Raw genomic sequence first — 25,802 nt, 5'->3', positions numbered from 1 at the left:
AGAAAGTACTTTTTAAAACAGTTGCTTAGAAAAAAATATTGATTGGATTGGATTGGATTGAGAGACTACCTCCATAGAATTTAGGAAAAGTTCCAGAGTGAATCTGAAACAGCATAATTACTTACTTATACATTTCATTGTATTGTGTATCACATGACTTACTAGAAGTTAGAAGGTTACTATGGGCTTATTCTGACATGTATACAAAGTAGAGTTTTAATGGACAGCCCAGAAAGTTTTCTGTCAAAATAGCCACGTTTTGAGAATGCATCTTTGTCTAGGAATAGGGAAGTAGCATTTTGTGAATTACAGGGGAGCAAGTGGGAAGAGAGAGGTGAGTTAGAGACTTGTCAGGTGGCTTGAATAGGGGCAGAGGAACTTAGAAGTAGAAATGAAGAGTAGTGCATGGATTTGGGATATATTTAGAAGGTAAAGCCAACAGCCTGCAGCTAGAATGGAAATAGGAGGTGAAGGAAAGAGAAGATCCAAGAATGAAGATAGGGTTTTTTTTTGGCTTCAGCAGCAGTATAGATTATCTAGCAGCAGAGGGGATGGCCAACTTTGATGTGAAGACCCAGTCAGGCCTGTTTTTGTAAATAAAATTATATTGGAACACAGCCTTGCTCATAATCTTGTATTATCTATGGCTGCTTTCACAACTACAGTGGTAGAGTTAAGTAGTTGTGACAAAGACTGGCACAATAGACTGATGTATCATTATGGAAAAGGTTACTGATTCCTGGTATCATGATTTTTATGAGGATCAAAAAGTCTGAAAAAGGAGCAAGTTCTTTGTTTTTGTTTTTTGTTTTGTTGGGTGCTGGGGTGAGGGGAAGATAATAATTCTTCTTTAGATATATTAAAGTTGAGATGCCTAGATGCCTCTTAGTTATCCAAGTGGGGATATTTCCAGGGCAACTGGAAATACTAGTTTGAAATTCAGAGGAGATATAAATTTTTGAGTCATCTTTATAGAGATGGTATTTAAAACTGAGGAAGAGATGAATAATCAACTGAAGAGATGATGTGGAAAGAAAAAAAAAGAAGGCCTAGACCCAAATGCTGGGGCATTCTGTAAGTTGGTGGTCAGCCAGGGGAGAGCCAACAAAGCACTAAGAGAAAAACCAGGAGAATGTTGCAGAAGAGAAAACAAGGTTTTTCCAGAAAGTAGGAGTTGTCAGTTATCAAATACTACTGAGAGATTGCTGAGAAGAAACAACCATTGAATTTGGGGACATGATGGTCATTGGTGACTGTGATGTAAGCAATTGCAATGAAATTTGAGAGCAAAAGCCTAGTGGAGATTAGCTGTAGAAGAGAATTGAAAATGAAGTGGAGAGTGATTGTAGACAATCCTTTAGGTAAGTTTTACTGTAAATGAGAAAAGAGACATTGAGACCTTACTAGAGAAGGCTGTAATATCAAAGGGGAGGTATTTAAGATGGGAGATTCTCAAGTTTGTTTGTATAGAAATGAAATAGAAATTGAAATGATCCAGTAAATTGGGAGACACTGAGGATGAATGAGAAGAAAGCAAGGTAACTGCAGCACAGAAGTGTTGAAGAAATGAGATTCACAGCACATGTAGAAGGGCTGGCTTTGGACAAGACCCAGGACACTCCTTCCATTGTAACAGGAGGTAGAGGAAAGTGGTTTACTAATCTAAGGTAGTATCTGATTGGTTCTGTTTTTCACTGAAGAAAGTGATGAAGTCATGATCAGCTGAGAGTGAAGAAGTTTTGAAGTGAGGAAAAAAAAATGAAATTCAGTCATTTTGGAGAGTAGAAAAACAAACATACTGTGCCAGGGCAGTAGGATTGCCCTTCATTGTGATAATGCAATAAGGAATTTAATGTTTGCTGATACATCTTAGTGATGATGTCAGCCGTTTAACCAGAAGTAAATTTTCCACTATTCATCTTATTTCCTCTCAGACCCAGTGAGAATATGCTGATTCGTGTCAATAATGATGGCACTTATTGTGCAAATTGGACACCGGGCGCTATTGGACTCTACACTATTCATGTGACCATCGATGGCATTGAAATAGGTACTTTTTTAAAGTTACTAGCTACTTAGTGCAAAGAACTAGAATCAAAATCATCTTTCTGTTCTAGTTTGCACTTTAACATGCATCACAGACATGGACAGGTACCATAACTTTTAGGGGGCTTCATTTCCTCCTTTATAATGAGTACTTAATTTATGCATTCATAAGATTTTAAAATTGTGTAGTAATTTATGTGTCATTGTAGCCCTCAGGACTCCTTCCCTGCACTTCCTAACGTGACTGGTCAGGTGCACTCTCCTCCGTGCTGCCCCATAACCACATGCAGGCCTTGTCTCCCCCTTGTGGTGTGTTCGTCTTCCTTTCCTGGCTGTGAGCAGAGACATCTCTTTCATCTTTGGATCTCCCTGTCTGGACAGTGCCTGGCACAGGATGGCTGCTCAATAAATATTTGTTAAAAGAATGAATTTTCTTTACCTACCACTAACTTTGAAAAGTATACTGCTTTTCCTTGAGCCTTAATCTCTTTCTCTGCTTTATTTGTGAACTATCCATATAATAGGACAACAGTAGAATAAGAAAGCTCTTAGTGTTTCAGTGTTTCCCAGTATGAATTCCTTATAACACTATCTTTCCTAATGCTTCTTAAGCAAAAGGGTTCGTATGATCAGGCAGATTTAGAAAACCCACTATATTGTAGTCTCATCTTAGAAATTCATACAGATCACATTAACTTACTAGGGATTCTAAGAAGTCCTGAAATGAAGAATCCTCTAACCTTTTTAATCTTTGTCATGAGACCGTTGCATGTAGGGAAGAGGGAGACAGGGTAGAGAGAAAAGTAATACTGAATAACATTCTACCAGAATATCCTCTGGGAAAGTTTAAATAGTTTGTTTTCACAGTGAAGATGAAGAGGTACTTGACATTGATGTAACTGTATAGACTATGCATTAATGTAACTATAGACTCAGATTTATCAGATACATCTATTCCATTCCAGGGACCTTTAGCCTTGGCTTTTGCTGCACTCTTTTATTTCAACATATTCATAAAGCCTTATATATTTGTGTATGTCTTTATTTGTATATGTATAAATATGTATATTTATATATGTTTATGCGTATCTTTTATATTTTATGTATGTCTTTAAAATCATTTCATTCTCACAACAACAGCTCCTTGAGATAGGTACTATTCTCATTCCTGTTTTGTAGGTAAAAACATGAGGCACAGAGAGTCATACAGTCAGTGACAGATGTGGGAACAACCAAGGCAGTCTCACATGAGAACCCCAGCTTTGAGCAGCAAGCTGTGCTGCTTTTCGTGGCAATGACTGGGATAGATGATGAGCAGTGCTCTGGTCTCATGTGTGAGATTACATTTAATCACACAAGGGTTTCTTTTTTATTATTTGGTTTTTTTCAGTATCATTTCGTATATTCCATATTTCCTTCTCTTTTCCTTGAACCCCTGAGATACCCATTGAGAATCTCAGGGTCATTTTTCAAATATTTCTCTTTTTTAGCTATTAAATATCAATCACCTTAAAAGGGAAGAATTCAGGTATTGGTTTCAATTGTTTAAAACAGCCTGTGAATGTATATAAAGTTAGGTTTAACTTTTATTCTCCCTCCCTTTTATTCTCAAATGTTACAGTTCCCTTTCTTTCCTTACAGATGCTGGACTAGAAGTAAAAGTAAAAGACCCGCCAAAAGGGATGATACCACCAGGAACTCAGCTGGTCAAACCAAAGACTGAGCCTCAACCAAATAAGGTTAGGGTAGAATGAAAACAGAGCATGAATTGGTTAGAGATTTGTTAAATTTTTTCATTGATACTTTAAGGTGGCCATCAAACATCTAGTATTTTACTTACATAAAGTAAAATATAAAATAAAAGTGAAATATAGTATTTGAACTCTAAATATTCCTAAATAAATTTGAAGAGTAGTTGATGATAATTCTAATCATTTCTCAACTGTACAACCTGTGCTTTTTGGCTTCTTTGTATAATGTATAGTAATTTATAGGCCTTTCTTTGTACTTTTTGTTGTTGAAAGTTTATAGTTAGCAAAAGTCTACTGACATTAAGTGTATAAAATTTACAAAGTTAAAGTATTTTGTGTTGTAGAAATAAAAACTAATTTCCTAGCATCTAAAGAGTAAGTACTATGGCAATTTTAGCACTACTTATTAAAAACGAAACATGGGTAATAGAATTTATATCATACCTTCCTAAAAGGAAAAAAAAGACTTTTTTTCTCCTCTTTATCATATGTCTTCAAAATTTAGAAAATAAATTATGAGTATATATTAATAATTTTCTTTTTTATTTAATGATTTACATTTTCATATTTTAAAATGTTCTATTGTTATAAATAACCACTGTTACTTGCACAGAGAAACCAGCTACAAATAATTTTGGAAACTTTCTCAGAATTACACTTTCAGATCTGTTTAAGTTTATCTCTTACCACGTATGAGGTCTCTGTTCCATGATTTTCTCTGTCTCATATGTCTGTCTTTGCCTTTCTCAGGTTCGAAAATTTGTGGCCAAGGACAGTGCAGGGCTCCGTATCCGCAGCCACCCTTCCCTTCAGAGTGAGCAGATAGGCATAGTGAAGGTCAATGGAACTATCACTTTCATTGATGAGGTAATTTGTAAAGAAACACTTGGTAATAAATTTTGGACAGGAAGTTTTGCGTTGTTTGCACAATATAAGGTTACTGAGTTTTTTGTTAGAATATGTTTTAAGCATTTTGGGTAGTGTTTGGAAAATTGTTTTGCAGAATTTCAAAATTCTGTTCATGGTGTTTCAAACATTTCATTTATTTTTCTTTATCTATTAAAAAGTAACTAAAATGGTGTTTTTAACATGAAAGAAATTCAATTGACATAGTGGTCAGAACCTGTACAAGTACTCACTGAAAAATGTGTACAGTGTTTCTTGAATTTTTAAAATGTTTGTTTTTTGAATGTGTTTGTTGTGTCGCTTTAACTTTGGACAGTACATTTTTCTAATAATACAGTCAGGTAACTTCTGATTATTAAAATCTAAACTGAGGGAAAGGAAGACTTATGTTCTTTTGGGAAACATCTGATTTTATGCTTGAATTATTTATCTTAAAGTGTGATTTCTTTGTCCTTTTACTTCTAAGTGACCTTTGCTTTTTACAATCTCACCATGTGAATTATTGTATTACTTGGCATTCGTTGCTGCTTTTTTTCCTTAAAATTTCTCTCATGCTTAACCTTCTGCCAAACCAGATGCTTAATCTCCACATCCACCGTTATTTGCCTGCTCTGTAGCCTTTCAGACCTTGCTGCCCTCACAGGAGTTACAGGAGGGCATGGCTTGTTTCTGTTGCTTATTTCCCATAGATCCACAATGATGACGGTGTGTGGCTGAGACTGAATGACGAGACGATAAAGAAGTATGTTCCTAACATGAATGGTTACACTGAAGCCTGGTGCCTCTCTTTTAATCAGCATCTCGGCAAGAGTCTCCTGGTCCCTGTTGATGTAAGTAAAAGGTGGTTTTAGAAACCATTATAGGTATACCCTGTCCTCATTACAGGGCTTTCTTTAATTAAGGCTGCTCAGTTCTGAGGTAAACCGCAACTAAATAACTTTTATAATTGCTCGAATTCTGAGAGCTTCTGTGTGATAAAGGCAGAATTTGGCAAGGCTGAGGACTCTCATACTTCCTGTGACCCATCACAGGCAGGAGGTGATAAAGTGAGGCCCACTGAATTCCTTTCAGAGAGGTAGGGAATGAGAGCGGTTACATTTTTTCCCCTTTCTTATTGACATTACTGTTTGGAATGAATTCCAAATTAAAATTTATAAATTTGGTTTTGCGATTCATTTCAGAAACACGTATAGCTTTTTTTTATGTTGACATCTTGTAGTTCTCTGTGTTTTGTCTACGTTTGAGTCTTTTCTTTCTCGGCGTATAATACTACTGTGTTAAAATAAGGTGGATTTTTAGACTTGCGGTGCTACAGTGTTCTAGTTGAAACTAAATCCTAGTGTCTGAGATAATTCATTGAGCCACTTTGACAGATGCGATAGAATACTTAGAGCCACTCTTCAGAAGTTTGCTGTATCACTAAATTTGATAGGAATCCACAGCTCTTTTTATAATTTAAATAGAAAAGTATGATTTTTCTTCCTTTTCATCTCCATCAAATGTATGTATTCCTTATGACACTGCTAATAAATAGCACTGGTAAATTTTTATTTAAAAAAAAGCTTAGTATTTTAAGCAGTTGAATTTCTTAAAAATCAGTGTATAAAGCTAGCTCTTTATATCAAATCATTCAATATATTGTTTGTTTTTCTCCTTGATAGTCCAGAGTAATGTTCTCCAAAGGGGTGGTTATATAAGATGATTCTTTGGAAAAGAAAATAATAGAGCTTCTATTTAAATTTATCGGTCTCATTCTTTTTTATTCCTTTGTATATGTTTTATAATAGTACAGTGGGGAGAGATCTATCTGTAAATATATTTCTTACTAATAGATGTGTGATAAAGTTTGGAGAGTGTTGGCCTACAGCTTTTTTTGCTTTTTTTTCATCTGTGACTAGAAAGTTGGCTTTAAATGACGTGAAACCATTTCTCATTATGGTAACCAAATCTTCCTTAGTATTAGGAAAATGATATTTTAAATGAGATAATTATAATAGCTATTTTATTTGTTTTGTCAATAGTTTACTTTTTAAATTTTGACTAATTTAGACCTTTGTTTATTTGAAGGCCCTAATAAGGCATTACATTAGAATATATTATCTTTACTACCTCCCTGACTTCAAAATTTTCTTCCTAATTCCTTTGTTATTTCATTGAGGAGAAGCTTTTGGAAGGGAAGGTAAAACAGGAGAGTAAGCAGAGGTAGAAAAAAGAGCAAGAAGTGTGCTATGTGTCGAAGTTCTAGATCCCATGGCTTCATTTTGGAACATTGGTGTTCTGTTATTTGACACTTTTAAACTCTATCCAGGATACAGTTTTTGGTAGACAATCTTGAGGTCAGAGAGAGAAGACATAATAAAGGTGAGAGGGAATGCCAAATGGATGAGCCATACATATACTTGTTGATGGGGTTTCACTGGTATGTGAATGAGGAGATTGTCACTGATTTACTTGAAAAATCTAGATGCAGAATATTAGAGATAAAAAGTAAAATGAAGTGGCTTTTGATATTTTCTAACTTGTTATGTTAAAGAAGGACATGAGTTTTCTTTTAATGTAAGTAACTCAAAATGACTGATATTAAGGCTGAGGTTTCTCTGGTTCCATTAGTTAAAGGATGGTAGTGACTTGAGATCCTTATAAATTAAATATGCCAGTAGAAAAGGGGGACATTGAAGATATAGGTAAGAAATCTGAAGACTGAAAAAGGAGGAGAAAGTGGAATTGAGGGCACATTTGGGGAGTTGTTTCTGTGAAGGAGGAGGGGGTATGTATGGTAGTGGATAAATTTTTAAGGATGGAAGGAAGAAGGGAAGAGTTTGAAGGAGACCATGATTTCCATAAAGTAGAAGAAAGGAAAGCCATCAATTGATACTAAAACAATTGAGTTAAACTAGAAGATACAGAAATGCTGGAAAGATTGGGAATAATCTTTGTGAGAAATAGAAGAGGAATCTGACCCCCCCCCCCAAAAAACCTACTTGTTTTGAGTTATCGGGCCACTAAGGAGCCAGTAAGACCACTGGATGGATCCATTCTGGATACCCCACCTCCCACATAGCCCTAAGTATCGAGAATTAAAGGAGCCAAGAAAGCAGATTACAGCATTGGCTGGGATTTCCTGGGCTGCTGTGACAGGAAAATAGGGACAATGGGAATTTCAGATGCTAATGAAAGGGCAATTGAGATCACCAGCTGTGGGATCCAGCCTAAGTTAGAAATGGAGTGTCCAAGGGATTTAGAGGACTTAATAAAATTCTAGAACAGTATTGTGAGTGCCCTATACTTAAAGAGCTGGAAGGATACAAGCAATTTGTGTGATAAAGTAGAATATTTGAATTTGATTTCATACTTAGAGCATTTTATTGAATGAACTGGCCCATTACTGTGGCCATGAGAGGGTAGCTGAAGTGCATTGGAAGTAAAAGTCATTGGATCTGCCTGAGTCTTAAGAACTAAAAGGCTAGGCAGTTGGATGTTATCCGCATCAAATCCGCATTGACTTGACATACAGATGGTGGCAGCACTGTGACCCGCAAAGTTTGAAAGCGAGTTTGTTTACCATTGGAGGAAGGGTCCGATTAGATACAGTACAAAGTCATGAGATGGATGGAAAGAATTTGATGTTGGATCAAGAAGAAGCCTAGAGCAGTTTTGGTATAAAAATTAGAGAACAGCCAGATGACATATATTTTATGTGGTGAACCAAGATGACAGAGGGGATGTGACAGCTAGCCTAGGGCTCCAAACAGACCTGGTATAAAGTTGCTTCAGTGCAGGTGTTAGATGAAGACCCAGAGAGTCAGAGCCCGGCGTACGCAAGAGCAGGCTAGTTTTCTAAGGTTTTGATTTTAGGGACCAGGACAGGCCTCTTAGACAATCCCTGAGTTTTTAAGGAGTACCTTACTCTGCAGGACTAAACATGACAGGGCACAGAGGGCATAATGATTCCGTCTCATCCCCTCGAGGAATTAATGAATAATGCAGCTGAATAAGTGCATCTTGCTACTTCTTCCTTTGCATCTTTTACTTCATTTACTGCAGTGGAAACACTTAACACATACTCTCCCTTTTTAATACTTCAGTCCAGTGGTGAATAAATCAACTATAAATTATGGCTGACCACTGTAAAACACTACTCAATTAAAAAAAAAAAGAAAACTGGGAAATTGGAAATAAAATTAGAAATAATCAAGGACTGATACTACAGACTTAAAAAGATACAGAAGTACCAAAAAGTTGCCTTTGGCAATCTTTACATCAGCCTCTTCTAGTTAAAACAATTTTGCATTCACATCAACGTGTGTACCATATTTGGAGCCTGACTCAAACTACTGGGGAGAACGGGGTTGAGGATTGGAAATTTAAAAACAGACTAAATATTTGATGAACTATGTTTTTAAAAAAGATTACCATAGATAATTATATTTAGAGTAAACTTTAATTAAGTGATTTTTGTTGCACCGTCTTGTTTATGTACTCCTATTGTAACTCTGGTTTTCATTGTAGATATGTACTTCAGCTAAATTTTGGCTTACCTAGCAATAGTTCTATTTAAACATCATTACTTTACCAAGAAATAATGACATCCTAACTTAGTTCAAATGAGGCTTTCACTGTTTTAGCGCTTTAGTAGTGCTCTAGTTCGGAGTAAGTAGCATTAGACATATATATTATGACTATGTCTTTTAAACAATATTTTTAAGTCAATGTGAAGACTAGGGATACATATGAAGATCCTTTTTTGTGAGGAGCTCATGGTCTTTTGGAACTTTTTGCCCCTTTTAGAGCACACTGTTTAATTTTTCATCTTATAGTCTTTATGTTGTTTAATTTGTCTAAAATGCTTTCGCTTCCCTTTTTTTCCTAATACTTTCCTAGTTACCAGGCTGAAAACTTTCTGTTGACATTTCTCATCCTTGTACTTCATAATAATGCTATTATTAATTCATTCATTATTCATTCAGCATATATTTGAGTACTTACTATGTACCAATACTAAGCTGGGAAGTAGGTGTTGGATAGAGAGGCAGGCGGCAGGGATACAAAATAATTAAGAGTGCAGTTCTTGCTCTCGGGGTACGCACTATATAATGTGAGGGACATATCATATTCAAATAGTTAAGTTGCATTGTGGTAAGCTATAGAGTGGCTTTACTTAGGAGGTGACGTTTGAGGAGGTCTTGAAGAAAAATTGCCAGGAAAAAGTGGAGGCATTTCTAGATAGAGAATCCAATGTACAAAGTGATGGAGGCATGCTATATTTGGAAACATAAATATTGATAAGGGTGAGGTGATGTTTGAGGGTAGAAGGCATGTAAGTACTGGGGAAATTAGCTTTCCCTCTCCCTTCTCTGGTAGCACTTTATCTGTAAAAGTGGAAAAGGCTTATTACTTCTTTCTCCAGCTACCCATAGTGTTTAGTTTGTTTTCTTTGCCTTTAGCCCGTTTGTAATTATATACCTCTTACTTCTGTTGTTATGCTTTTTAAGGATTAGGAGTCATTTAGGATCCCTTCTTACACATATTTGTTTCTTCCAAAGTGATATATATTATATTTTGCTCATGGTAGGCTTTCAGTTGAATTAATTATTCAGTACTAAATTTTAATCCTTGACATTTGGTATGATCATCCTGCTTAAAATAATTTCTAATCCATACATGCTTTTTAATTTAATTCTGTCATTTAATTCTGAGTGTGTTGCTACGATGTTAAGTATTTTATCATTTTCGGTTTTTCAATGACAGAAGAGAGCTACTCTCCTAAGATCATGGGTAGAAAGTAAGTAGTGGAGCTAGTTCTGGAACTCTGGTCGGTGTGATTCCAAGCCCATGCTTTTATGTTTAGTCTGCCTTAATCTAGTGGAAACATAAGGATAAGTATAGTTATAACAAGATAAATATAGCTATAAAATCATATTACTTTGTCTAGAACTCCAAAATTAAATAAATATGAATGTGCATAACTTTAATGGTTGAATAAGGATGAATACCATGATATATGTTGAAGGGTCAGTTTGAGAAGATATTCCTGGGGAAAGTTGATTTTAAACTAAAATTCTTAAGATTTGAAAACTACAAATGAGTAGAATGTTTCATACATCAGGGAAAATATAACTTAAAAAAGAAAGAGAAAATCAGTTAGGCACATGACATGGGAGACATTTGACTGCTTTTAACAGAGCCTAAATTTTTTGAAAAACAAGTTTACTTCTAGAATAGGGGATATTAATGATTTAAACCTTATAAGCCCAATTCTTTGGAAACTTTGTCAAAAATGAGGTCTTTTAACATTATGAAGGAGGTTGAGTGGTAGAGAAAGTTTATATGAAGGGAAGTAGATGACACCTCATTAAAAGTATTCAAAGACCTTTATAATTATTATCCAATCCTTACAGAAGCAACTTGAGTCTCTGAGCATCTCCATGCAGTTATACAAACCCCTTTCACCACTTAGGCTGATTGGTATTCACATATGGAAAGTAGGTTGATTTTTTTCAAATTTTGGGGCTGTGAAGATTTGGAGGATAGGTGAAGGGAAAATATCATTTGGTTCTCTCTCTTACAGCATTATCCAGGGTAACTGGTAGAATTAGCAAATATTTCTTACATTTTATGTCCAGATCTATTCTTTTGGAATACCTAATGATGCCTGGTAGTCACAGCTTTAATATACCCCAAATTTCTTGGTTTGGTTTTGTTAATGGATTTGTGCATATGTGCAAACTTACTTTTCAGTCTTAGTAAATAGTAAGTATTTACTTAATACACCATTAGTAAATGTACTTAAATGGGCATCAAAACCTTCACTTCATACTTTAGTTTGGTGCTTAAGTTTCCTATACAGAATGGAATTGAGGCAATTAAAATAACACTAAAATTGTTTGTATATATGCTATGTTTAAATTCCCTGAGATATTTTATCTTTTTTACTTTAAAAATGGCAATTCTTAACTCCATGCTGACCTAGCACAATGAAACAATTACCACTTTTTTTTTCTTTTTGCATGAGCATTTGACATGTTTGGTCATGTATTTCACTGTGAAAATTATTCACTTACTTGGTCTCTTCTATGCTTTGAATGAGTATCATCCTAGCATTGCAATTTGGTGCTCATTAATTTAGTTAAGTTTTTAGTAGGCTTTAATTTTCTGATTTTCTTGACAGAACTTTTTTGTCTTTAAATAGTCTTTTAGAATAAGATGATTTAGATTATTGTAGACATATGTATATTTGTGTATACATATATACATACCCATATACACACATATATAATAGTACTCATATTAATAAAATTATATAATATGAAAGCCAATTTTTATTTTAATAGTGAGAAATTTAGACTTGAGAAATTGATATTTTCATGCATGTTCATATCTTTAGACTAAACTTTACTAAATTTTCAAAAGAAAACTATGTAAGTATATTTTATTTTTAAACTTCAGCTTTCTATTTTGATACTTGATAAATGCAGTTTTATTAGGACATCACATATTGAAAATAATCTTATAGTAAATCAGCGTGAACTAAGAACTTTCTACAAATGCAGAACAAAAGCAAAAAAGTGTCAAATTTGAATCCGCATATAATTAATGTACAAAACAGATTTTATTGGCAGTTTATTACCATGATTAGCAGTTACATCAAGCTTTAAAGTATCATTGCACACGTTAACTCATGTACTCAGACTCAGAACGCTTAAGTTTGCATATTGAATAAAAGGGAGATACAGGCTTTAAGTATTGTCAGTCAACACATTGCTTCTTTATTGCTAACTCATCTGCATTGCTTTTCAACATTGCTTTTAATATTAGAAAAATTTATGCTAAATAAATATGCTAAAAATTGAGAATTGCTTTATGTCAAAAGGTCTGTAGCACTATTCTCTGTGGAGGAGAAAAACCATTGAGCAAATACTCCACAAATTCGTACATACAGGGATGAACCAGTAATGACAGCTTCCCCCTGGCCGTAGAAAATAGCATTTCAGCATGCTTTGCAGCATGTTTCCACTTCACCTAAAGAGAAAGTACCCTATCTGCTATGCATTTTTAAATGTCAAAGGGGCTTTGGTTTTCTATTTTTTGCTTTTTGTTTTGTTGTGCGTTTATTTGTAGGCACATTAAGAGGAACTCATTTTGGGGGGCTTTTATATGTCTAATATTTCTGAATCATCATATATGTATGTATATGGGTGTGTGTCTTCACCTGTCCATACACATATATACATGAGGAAAATACAGAAGTAGAGAATGTTAAGTAAATTCTCGTTATCTAAAATGGCTTAGAAAGAGTTGATAATTGTGTCATTTCTTTTGTGCTGAAGTCTTGGATAATGACAGTTTTTATTAACATCTTGAATGTCCTCTTTTTATGTATTTATATAGGCAGTAAAATTGTGTAATTACTACTCTCTGGAGAGATTTTAATTTCAGATCAAATAAATATATTCAATAGGATGATTTATCTATGTAAATGTATATCATTTAAATTTTCATGAAGACATTTTGTGAAAATGTTATTTTTCTGGAACCATACCTCTGTGAGTTGGTTGGTCTTTAACAAAATGTTTCTAGACTATACATAGAGCTCCTCAGTGCCCTGTGCATTTCCTCAACTTTGAGATGGAGAAAACTAGGCATGCCTTTTGGCAGAAGTTCAGATTGTATGCTTTTCTCTATGCTTTTCTTAACAAATATGCTAACAGCTTTCAATAACATTTCCAAGTGATTTTCCCCCCACTTATAGAAGAGAGCAAAATTGAAAAATGACTTAGTTTTTTTTTTTACTGTTTAATTTTTTTGTACTTTAAAAAGTGATAACTAGTTCACATATCTACATGCCATCATTATTCATGATGATAGTTGCACGGTCTCTGCGATCTGTATGATTCACGTTTTCTTTATAGAACAGCAGACTGCTTTCTGTCATGAGACAACACTGGCTTCTATTGGAACAGATACGTCATCATTTAAGGAGTTTTAAAGTTTCCTTCTTGCACTGTCTTAAGCTTTAATTCAATGTCTGGCTCTTAATTGTAGTAAAATGGCATGACACACTATATCATGGAGAGCATTTGACAAAAACTTACATATCAGAATTTCTTTGGTGTGTGGTTTACTCAGCTGGCTTCAGTTTCCCTTTAGTAAACTGATATTTCGGTGCTGGTGCTAGAGTACAGAACAATGTTGTTACTGTGAACGCATCTTCTGCAGATGATATCCTGTTCCCTTTCTTTGTTGATATTTTTCTTTCTTAAACTTTGTTGCTCAGAATATCTTTAATGCTAGCCAAGGAGTCAGGGATTTGGACGTATTTTCATGGACTTCCAAAGCTTTTTTCCCCCAGGTGAGTTAACTGTAAGGAACAGTCATACATTATTCAGGTATTTCAGCATGTATAACAAATTTTACATTATATCTTTTGAAGCTTTTGCTTAAGATTAATATATTTTTTTAACAAAGAAAGATCTGTACTAAGTGCTTCAGTTGAGTTTTCCCATGAAACTTTTCCCTCTGTTTCTGCCAAAGACTGTATTATTAGTTTAAATTAAGCTTTTATGTGACTTCAAATTTGCTATATTTAATTATAGACTAGCTTCTCCAACAATGATATCCAAGTCTAGCTTTTTCAGGACTTGCTTATTTAGGGGGTATAGTTCTGACCCTGTGACTGTCCTGTTTTTTCCTAGCCTTGCACAGTGCTCTTTTGCATGTTCATCTGAAAATGGGGTGGGAATGCAGAGAGAAAAAAGTAACATAACAGTTCATCAGTTTCATATGCTGGTGCCCATGTTGTTACATTTCTATATTTAATAAAACATGTACTTTCTGGTTGCTTAAGAGTAACAGGTACAGGTCTATGATTTTAAGTCTGTCAGTTCTTTTTATACTGTTTAGTATTTAAAAAAGACTTTGTTGTACATTTATTAATTTGTATAGTTCATATAATTTATATAGTTTCTTTAACTATTTAATAAAACATTAAATATTTTAGTATAGTTCTCTTAAATTGCCTTTCAGTGAATAACTTGGATATATTGTTAGTTTTTGCCAAGACTCATCTCTTTCTCCGTTACCCTGGTTGATCAAATTGGAAATAATGTTATACCTTAATTAAATGCCCTAGATGTATCATTAAAGACAAGTAAAATTGTTTTTTCAGTAAATCTATTAATATTTGCTTATTTTATATCATAGTTGTGATTTTTTAAAAATTAGTTGTAAGTATGACTAATTTGACTCAGCTGTGATAAACAGCATGATGTATTTGCTAAAATTGATCATTCACAGCTATACATTTAAAAATATTTACTGAAAACCTTGTGAGTAAAATGGCACAATTTGAAATTTAGATCATACTCTCTGTGGAGAGGGTATAGCTTAGTGGTAAAGCACATGCCTAGCATTCATGAGGTCCTGGGTTCAATCCCCAGTACCTCCATTAAATAAATAGATAAGCGTAACTACCTCCCCCACCAAAAAAAAAAAAAAATAGATCATACTCTCCATTTTTAGTTTTAGTGCTTTCTTTGTATTCATATGATTGTGCACATATATAAATTTTTTAAAATATACATGTGTGGGTGTATTAAATGGATTTTATTTTAGATTGTAAATATAAATTTTTTGAGTATTTAAAATTCCCATTTCCATTACATTGCCAATATATAACTAAGGAATAATGGATAAATCTAAGTAAAAATTGATGATTATTCATTACCAGAATGAAATTTACAAGATATTATGTGACGGTTAATAATGAATTTGAAATTTTTCCTGACCAATCATATACTGAATTAAAGTCACAGGTGCACAGAGTTCTTGAATCTACACTTTTTTAACCTTAAGATTTTATTTTTAATTTTCTACTGTATAATGGACATGTATATGTATCTTTTAGAGTGAGACTACTTATAGGGATAGAGCTATTCAGCAATAGTTTATCTAGCATAATATTTTAGTGTTTTTTTTAAATTTTATTCTCTTTGTAACATTACTAAATATTAATTTAATTTTAACCTAATGTTTGAATGAGTATCCCACTATGGTTATCTTTTACTGTACTTGAAGAGAGCAATTTGTAGTCTATATACTGTATTTAAAAGTGCAATTTAAGTCTGTTTTAAAGGAATAATAATGACAATGGAAGAACTTCCAGTGTGGAACTTTCATTTGCATTTAGTTGAGAAAAAAGCAAATATGGGAAGGTTGTTATTTCTCTTTAAGGCATTCACGAAGAAAGTGATTTCATCACAGCATTCAGATTGAACAGAAACTTTAAGGCATGGTCTTTTCTTTCATTTTAGAAGTGACTCTTTTACATCCAAGTGCATTATTTGTATCTAAAACCACATCTTTAATGTTAATCTGTCTTTTCTACTAAAAGTATAATCCTCTTTTTCTGTTAATAGCATTAATATATCACTGTTAATGCCTAGCAAATCTAGCAAGACTTCTATTTGTGCTATGTTAAGAAAGTGTGAGTTGTTAAAGTCTTACAGGTATTCTTATTTTATTCATACCTGGTAAATATTAAGATGTTGCTATATCTCATGCTCACTTTTTCATCATTGTTACCCCTGTTTATAGTCTCCAGAGTCTTCATATCTATTTTCTCTATATATTAACAATTATTATAAACAAAAGTGGAAGGAAATGAAGATTGACTTTTTAACCAGTACCAACAGACAGCAGTGCAGTGATAATGATTCAGAATTATTCAGTTGTGGTTCACATAGTAAATTATTTTTGTTTCTCCTACTGTTAAATATTTTACTAAAAGATAAAAGTAAAATCAAGCATTATTGTATTTCTCAAATCATGGTGAACAAAAGCTAAAGGTTCAATTGCTCTCCTGCTATATTTTCTTGTCTTCATCTCTGTTTTAAATGTTATTCAGAACTGAATAACTGAAAGATTCTTTAATAGTGGTATTAACCAATACTTCAGTTATTTTTGCATACGTGTTTTTTTCCTTAATTGATGTATTATGCACTTGGTGTAAAAGTTATTAAGAAGAGGATGTTGAAAGTGATAATAGATGGTATTTTGTTTACTCTTTTTTCCTATTCAAATTTTCAGGAACCTAAAACTAATACTGATGACTTTTTCAAAGACATAAACTCCTGCTGCCCACAGGAAGCAACGATGCAAGAACAAGACATGCCGTTCTTGCGAGGAGGGCCGGGCATGTACAAGGTAGTGAAGACGGGACCTTCCGGTCACAACATCAGAAGCTGCCCTAACCTTAGAGGTATCCCAATTGGAATGTTAGTTCTGGGAAACAAAGTCAAAGCAGTGGGAGAGGTATGGATTCTTGTAGCTTCATGACTTCTAAGATACTCATTTTTAATATAATACAACCAAAGCATCTCTTTCTTCCAAAGGTTACCATTCCCATCCCAGGTTTTTAATGTTAATGTTCTTTATCTTTACTTGTATTGAAAATATTAACGCAATTTTTCTGTGCTTCTTTTCTAATAATTTTATTCTCATACTTATCCTTGTGAAGACAATATTTATATTCATGAAGTGATTTGTATTGTATATATAAATGTCTGGTATTTTCATATATCTTTTCATTATTACAAAAGTGTACTATACCGTCGTGGATTAACAGCTCTTTAAAATATTTGCTATGGATGATGCGATATGTTCAAAAGGTTTCATTTCTTTGTTCCCATTCATGTGTCTTGCTGAAGTCCTGAGCAAATAACATTACTCTTTAGTCAACTGTGGCATTTGCCTCAGCTAATGAGCTTGAAGATGTAGTGTGTCATGCTATTTCTCAATGTCAGGGTCATTTTCAACTTGCATTATAGAAACTACCAACCTAAATAATAGACAATATACTGTGTTAAGACATTTTAGGTGCCAAAAAAAGAGCCGCATGTTTTGGGGTAGTGGTTAAAATTATTCACGGATTATTCTGTGCCTTAAAAAATATTGTTTTAACTGAACAGTGAGCAGTATTTTGCAAGACTATTTATTGATTTCTGTCTTACCTCAGGCTGTGGTCTTAATTTCAGAAACTTAATTCGATGATAGAGATTTATTGGAATAATTTAAACTTAAACTTTTTGCTGGTTTTCAGCCTGAGTGCCCTGAAAGAATCAAAGCCAATCAATCATGCTTTTTGTTATGTACTAGGTAACCAATTCTGAAGGTACGTGGGTGCAGCTGGATAAGAACAGCATGGTAGAGTTCTGTGAGAGTGATGAAGGAGAGGCATGGTCCTTAGCTAGAGACAGAGGCGGAAACCAGTACCTCCGACATGAAGATGGCAAGTTGGCTTAAATTTGTGCTTTATTCTGATTTACCTTTGCAATGCAGAAGTTTAAAGCGTGTTGTATTTCCTTTGTTGTAAAGAGCTTTTTTGTGTGGTTGTTATTTTGAGAAAACTAAAGGTTTAAAATCTTGCAGTTGTTAAAATCCCTTTGGAAAATACATGGGTACTGAATAAATGCACATAGAAGAAGAGAATTAAAAGGAAATGTGAAACATATGAATTGACCTCTGTAAAAACATGCTAATATGAATGTGAATGGTAATTCTTCTGTGCCAGGTCAGGACTGAACGTTTTACTCTTTCTACCACTAAATGGAAGTTCAGTTTTCAAGCTGATCATAGTACTTCTCCCAGGCAATTGCATTGGATTGAATTCTCTCTCAGGAAAGGAACATTGAGTATATACATAACTTCTTTTGGGAGTTTCTATTTTGTTGTTAGAGTTTCAGCTTTAAACTTTATTTTACCTTTTTTCAACAGTGATCTCCTTTAGTCAAATATTTTCCTTTTTGTCTTCCTCTGTTCATTCTCCTGGTGGCAAAATCTTGTTCAGATCATGTCATCACTTGGGTGAAGCTTTAACTGATCCTGACAGAGTCACACATTACCGCCATTCCAAAAGAACTATATTCACCACTAGAACAAAACTGATATTAAAGTTAATTTTTATTTCTTCATACCTAGATTATGAGCCCCTTGTGGATAGGGTCAGGCTTTTTAATCTTTGTAATCCTAGTTCTAAAACAGTTTTGGCACATACTAGTTGGTCACTAAGTTTTGTAAATACAGATTGAATCAAAAAATATTAGTTAGGACATCAAAATAAATGGATGAGCCAAACAGACTTTTCTACTGAATCCCCAAATTTATAGGATAAGGTCAAATAATTAAAAGAACATGCTTCTTTATACAAAAGAGAATAAAGTTATAATACTCATTATCTAAGAGGTAGTATGGCCATAAGTACAAATAGATTCAAGAAAGATTTGAAACTTATATGAATGACAGAGTACATTTTGATATATTAACATGATACATTAAACATTCTCCCTTTTTTCCTCGCAACAAGGTTTTGAGATAGTTTATATAATCTTCATTTTACAAGTAAGGAAACTAAAGCTCATTTTAATTATCTTTAAAATGACTTCCCTATTGTTACACCACTTGTTTTGTTATGCATCTGTATCGTTACACAGGGCAGATGAAAGGCTTGAGCTAGAATCTTCACATTTCAAATGCTGTGCACATTACACCGAACCACACTGCATCAGTAATCCATTGAATACAATTTGAGAACTACTTCCTCCCTTGTCCTTACAAACTTAATCAGAAATAATGTGGTCATGAAATAATGTTCTGAGATGATAGAACTATTCTAAAGGCTTCATTTAATGTAAATCATTTTGCAAAATAACCTCATTTGCAATATACTTACTACATATACGATATATTTATGACATAGTCATAAATTCTGAAACATTTTCATTATATAGGGATATTCAGATATAAATGATAATACCTAAAATGAGATCAGCTTTATATAAGACATAATTAAATCATCTAAGAAAAGTTTAAGTGACTATCAGAGGGTCTTTCTAGCTTAGTAATCATTTTAACTGGCAATAAGCATAATGTGTAAGAGTGGACTTGAGCTGGTCTGCCAGGGTACAGGTGCCAACTCTGTAACTTTTCAGTTGGATGATCTTGGCCAAATTACCTAATATCTCTGTGCCTCAGTTTCCTCCTTTACAAAATGAGGATACTTTATAAGTTCTATATGAAGCTAAAGGAACAGATAACACAGTTATCAGATGGTAAATTTAGCTATTATTGTTAAAAAGTAAAGTGCTTTCCATAATAAGGAGTGAGTTTTAACATGGGAAATTGTATTCCCATATACTTAGAAGGTGGAAGGTTCTTTTTAGATAAAATGCTTCTTAAATTAGGATATTATTTCTGCTAAGATATATACTCAACCCTAAAAGAGGTGTAAGAGAAGTTTGAATTTCTCTCTGTAATTACATCATGATCCTATGTGCCTGTTCGTGCATGCTGTCTCTGCCCCCCCTTCTCTCTCTCTCTTTACTATATGTATATATATATACACATTATATATTCACATTATCTATGTTATATATTATATATACATTGTATATATGTGATACACACACACACACACACACAGAGTCATAATGTGAGTTTTAATATTTTAACATGAAACCTGAGGTCATAAGAAGATCACTAAGATTAGTTTGATGTGTTATCCAGATCGTCTGCTCATTGGTATTAGTATGTAACTGTATTTAATATGAAAATAAGATTTGGCACCACAGTAATTTATTCATATAAAACAGTGAAAGTAAAACAAAGCTTTCCTCTTTGTAAAAATTCTTTATAGATCTTTGATGTCTGTAGATAAAACTAGTAGACAGAGTTACTGTTATGGTCAAAACAGAGACACTTGGTCCTAGATGGCTCTGAGTCTAGGGGGTGACAGCAGTGCTGGCTTTTCCATTCAGATTACTGTTCATGGGTGTTTTCAGAAGAAATACTCCACTGCTGAAATACCTCAGACTGAGAAGTATTGCCTAAGGGAAGTGCTGGGATTGGTTTCTTGAAAAATGTCTAGAAAGGCTGATAAAGGTGTAGACCTTACAGTACCAGAATTCTGACCAATAGGTGGGAAGAAAGCACTCTACCACATTCTTCTAGGTCCCTTTTCAGTTTAAAGGGATATGACTTTTAAAATATATTTAAAACTTTTAACTGTTCATAATGTTATTTGAATGACATATATACTGTTTTCTCCTTTTTGCCTTTCATTTGACAGATTTTATTTTGCCTTTTGTTAGTTGGCATTAATATGACTATTTAATTATGGTATTAGTGTTTTTAATATTATATCAGACAGAATCTAATAGCCACTTGATTGCTAATAGGGGATTAACTTAGTTTACCAATTTATATGTTGTGTTCTTGCCCTTTATAAACTGGAAAAAATAATTGCCCCCATTTCCTTTTTTTTTCCTTTCCTTCTTGAAATAAGAATTCTGATACATTCATTGACTTCAGGATGTATTAATAGTGGTGATTACATATCCAAGTTTATCATCCTTTCATTTAGGGAAAATACCCTTTATAGAATGAGTAAAACTAAGTTAAAAGTTAAATTTTTCATAATTTTCACATTTAAAACTAAAAATATTTTACAAGTGAAAATTTCTTTTGGTACCATATACTTAGACATTTTTCTTTTGGTACCTTATACTTAGACATTTGTACAGGAAATATTTAAATTTCTCACTTATAGGGTATCCATTTTTGTTTTGTAAAATGCCCTTGTATAAGTTTGTTTTGAATATGAGTTCCTAGTCCAGAAATATTAGTGTACACTCAATGATAAATCATGCCACAGTAAAAGTAAATTAGCTGCATAAAAGCTTATCCCATTTCTAAATTTCATTGTGATTTGATAGATGAAAACAAAGATTTCTCATAGATTTTGTTAGTGTCAGTGACTTAATTGGTGGACTTACTATCAAATCTAAATGTGAGATTATTTTAAAATTTAACCGTTATAAAAATCTTTCTTATAATTTTCTCTATTCTATCAATTGAGAATAGCACATAAACTAATTTTATAGCTGTTCCTTTTATTGTAGAACAAGTTCTTCTGGATCAAAATTCTCAAACTCCTCCTCCAAGCCCTTTCTCTGTACAAGCTTTTAATAAAGGGGCAAGTTGCAGTGCCCAAGGATTTGATTATGGACTTGGAAATAACAAAGGTTGGTGTTTACAGTGAGTCTTTTACTTACGTAACTGTAATATTTTTATTACCTCCTCTTCTATCCATTTGTATTACTGTTCCCCCCAAAACTGTGTTAAAGTTTGTTCCTGGAAACTAACAATCAAAATGTTTATGAAGGTGTTCTTTTTACAGTATTGTTTTTATCTGGTTTAGCTTATGTTTATAGTTCTTGCTTACTTGTTTCTATTTTATAGACAGTCATTTTGAATTCACATCATAAATATTTTGTGTCACTGTATCTAGTAAAAAGAACTTTTTTATCACCCTTAGTAAGAGTAAGATTTATGAGCAAAAGAACTTTCCAAAATGATCCGTTTAAAATCAAATACTTTAAGTAATACTTTTAAGTAATATTGCATATCAGCTTTATTAAATATATGTGGTTTTGAAGGTCTAATTAAGTTATCTTAGTTGATTTAGAATTACATGAAATGATGTCTTTGGATTTGGTATGTATAATGAAACGAAAAAATTGTGAAAAGGAAAACATAACCCCTAAGCCATATGGATATAAAATGTATATAACTGCCTTTGGTTGCGTTAGTGGAAGAGACCAGCATCAGGACAGTCCAAACAGTAATTATTTTGAAATAATTTGTGCCTGAATTTCATTTAAAATTCCATTTGTATATAAATTCGGACATGTTCCTATTCTTTCATATGAACCTGATCCTGACTGAAAATCAGCAATATTGTCAGCAGGTAGTGCACAGCTGGGCAGCGGGTAGGAAGGAGAAGATAGCCTATGTGGAAATAATTTTACTTTAAAATGTTATTTAAACTAATTCATAGGATTCAATTTCAAGAAACAAATACACTGTGACAATACCTGACTTGCAGAACTAGTGAAATAATGAAATAGTCAGCAAAATACATAATTACATCCGTGTAGATGAAATACTCACTTTAAAATAAAACCACTTTCTGTTTGATATCTTCATTACTTTCCACAACGTATTTTTACAAAGGACGCCTAACTGTGGGATTTGTTTTTGGCTTTTCCTCCTGTATTGGGTCGGTCTATCCTGCAGGCTTGGCTACTGTCTGTTCGCTCATTTCAGGTAGCTCAGATTTCAACTAACTTAAGCTAGATCTTCATACGTAAGTAGGGTAAATGCTTTGTAATGTTTTCTTCAGTCCCTTTCTCTCTACCACTGCTAGTCCTTAAATTAAAATCTCAGTGTTTACTTTACCACTACTATTCTTGTACAATAATCTGTTTTAAAGCCATGTTTAGCTCAAATTGTATGCTTTCAGTCTCTAAAATGTCTAAATTGTATTGGTGGCCATCATCATAAATCAGTCTTTAAAATATGATTTATTAAAACATCATAAGTATAAAAAAGTCAACTTTTAAGAGACACAAACATTGCTGAGAACAGTTGTTATTAAATAGAAATTAAAACTTAATACTTTTTAAAAGTGTAATTTTGCTAATATTATTCAAAAATAGCATGTACTTGTTAATAAGCTTTTAAAATATTTAGATGGAGCAAAGGAGCAAAGAAATATTAAGACACTTTAATCTGATTAAATATAACCTTTATTTATTATCTTACCTTTAATAGTAGTTCTCATTTTCTTTAACTCTTTATACTATCAAGATCAAGCTATTGTTTTTTCTAAAAGTTCTTTTTCTTTAAAACAATTTTGTAAAGTTCTTCATTATCTCTAAAGCCCTTCCAATAATCTAGAGTGTTAATTTTTTTTAAAGTAAAGATGTGTTACTTATGTATACAGTTCTTTCCATAGTAATCTATTTTTTGTTGTTCTTCATTTAACATTTTATTTATGAAACTTTATTATATTTAGGGAATATGGCTGGAAAAGTACTGTTTTCCAGTTTCTGCATCAACTAGTCTGCATGTGTTTTTTTTTCCCCCTCTTCTTCAGCATCATTTAAACTATTTAATATATATTCTCTAAATTAGGAGCTATCATCCATACAATTATATCATTTCATATTTTAAAACGTATTTTTCTGTTAATGGCCTCTGTATTTAATTTTAAGGAAAAAGTCAGAGTTCATGTTTGAGATACTATTCAAGTAAGGTAGCTCATATTCCTTTTTATCTTATAGGTCTTATATATATATATGTATTATATATGTATATATTGTCTATCCAAGCAAAAGAGTTCATGCTTTTAAAAATACATAGTATCTTTGGCAATAGCAACTTAAAAATAAAATGCTCATTTATAACTATAATATAAATGTATTACTAAGTTAATAACATATACTTTGCCTCCCTTCAGTCCTGCATTTAAAAAAAACTATCATATTATTTGTGTATTTTCTGCATGAAGTGTACTGCATACGAGACAGCCGTACCAGTCAGGCACTGCATAGAAGGTGTCATTTACTTAAATCTTCATTTATACTTGTGTGATATCTAGTCAACTTTATAGGTTCTTCATAGACTCTATATTCTCTCAGGCTGCTGCTAAATGTTAAATATAAATGGATTTGTTTTTATAGGTGGGCTGTTATATAAAATTTGTTGGGGTGCTTTCATTATTAAAACAACATACAACATTTGGTCCCTGACTTGAGGATGACAATCACCGACTTCCACACAGTTCTGAATTGGCATTGTTTTACTTAGTGTTTGACTTTATCTGAATGTTGTAAAGCACCATTTACTTTGCCATTTTGGGTGTTAATTAATAACAAGTTGTAGTTTTGACTGTTTTGCCCACTGCAGGTGACCAACTGAGTGCCATATTGAATTCCATTCAGTCACGGCCCAATCTCCCAGCTCCTTCCATCTTTGATCAAGCCGCAAAACCTCCCTCTTCCCTAGTCCACAGCCCATTTGTGTTCGGACAGCCCCTTTCCTTCCAGCAGCCTCAGCTTCAGAGTAAGTCTTGTCAGCCGTACCTGCCTCATCAAACCATTTCTGAAGCTTTGTTCTGAGTTGTTGATCAGTTATTAATTATTTATCAACTCACCTGACTGGTTTTACTTAATGAGGATGTTATCCCTTCCCACATTTTTGAAGCACTTAAGCTGTTCTGAGCTAAGGCATTCATTTTTAATCTCATTTTTTTACTAAGTTTAGTTATTAAAGTATTATATGCATTCTATTCTAATTCCATTATAAGCAAATACATACTATAGGATATATTAAAAACATTTGATTTAAAATTTTCTTTTATAATAAGCATGACTGTAGTAAGCATCAGTTATAGGGACAACTTTCATTGTTTTACATTGAATTTTTGTTGCTTCGAGATGCCGCAAGAGAACAGACCTGTTTCACTGTACCAGTGAGTGAAGGAGAGGCTGTACTGGGCAGGTTTCTTTGTTTCTTTTAAGTGAATTTATTATCCACGAAATGTATGGCAACTCAGGTTTCCGAGTTTTCTCAAATTGTTGTTTCTTCTCTTGCTTTTGATGTTGTTGTTACTCTTGTTCTTACTAAGTTAAACCAATCATTTGATTCCAGTTCTGCCTTCTAGGATTGCTCTAGCCCTTCATCCGTGATAGTAATTCACACTGATCTGGAAAACAGACCCAAACAAATTATGCTTAACTGAGTCTTCCTTTTTCTTAGTAAGCTCCTGAGGTTTCCCTATAAATTTCTCAAAGCTCCTAATATGACAACAATATGCTCTTCTTGGCCTTCAGTTCACATATTGGCTATGCAGTACATAAACTCATTCCCTAAACTGAGATAGTTTATAAAAGCCTCAGCTTACACATCCATTTCTTTGAATTCAAATACATGACCTCTTTGCTTTACTTTAATAAAGTACATTCACACTTAGAGCGTTTTCTACAAAAGCTAATTTTTCTATAAAAATACTTTTATAACTGTTACTAGGATTATTTGAGAAAATGCCAGCCTGTTTGTTTTTATTAGGAACCAGAGCAGTATATAGTTAGCAAATGATATATTCAGTATGCTAGTATTATCTGTCTTAGGTAAAGCGTATGCAAGAATATAAACTTTTCTAGGTTTTCACTATGTATTAGGCAAGTTCAATTAATAAAACTA

The 25,802-nt window shown here is 33.2% G+C and overlaps 1 protein-coding gene across 8 annotated transcripts in view; it reads left to right on the top strand.

Annotated features, from left to right (window-relative positions):
* MYCBP2 (MYC binding protein 2) overlaps positions 1-25,802 on the top strand; it is a 233,182-nt gene that overhangs the window by 153,509 nt on the left and 53,871 nt on the right. For 5 of the 8 annotated variants that reach the window (XM_072976388.1, XM_072976389.1, XM_072976386.1 and 2 more), the window contains 8 exons: positions 1,935-2,050; positions 3,688-3,785; positions 4,548-4,664; positions 5,393-5,533; positions 16,788-17,012; positions 17,856-17,988; positions 21,656-21,778; positions 24,507-24,662. In XM_072976388.1, the coding sequence (XP_072832489.1) occupies positions 1,935-2,050; positions 3,688-3,785; positions 4,548-4,664; positions 5,393-5,533; positions 16,788-17,012; positions 17,856-17,988; positions 21,656-21,778; positions 24,507-24,662 (1,109 nt within the window). The remainder of the gene's footprint in view (positions 1-1,934; positions 2,051-3,687; positions 3,786-4,547; positions 4,665-5,392; positions 5,534-16,787; positions 17,013-17,855; positions 17,989-21,655; positions 21,779-24,506; positions 24,663-25,802) is intronic. The other 3 variants (XM_072976387.1, XM_072976390.1, XM_072976391.1) reach the window with 3 other exon arrangements.

The sequence above is a fragment of the Vicugna pacos genome, chromosome 14 (assembly GCF_048564905.1).
Source record: "Vicugna pacos chromosome 14, VicPac4, whole genome shotgun sequence".
Taxonomy (NCBI): Eukaryota; Metazoa; Chordata; class Mammalia; order Artiodactyla; family Camelidae; genus Vicugna; species Vicugna pacos.
The sequence above is the reverse complement of the archived record's forward strand: the minus strand, read 5'-3'. Positions and strand labels throughout refer to the sequence as shown.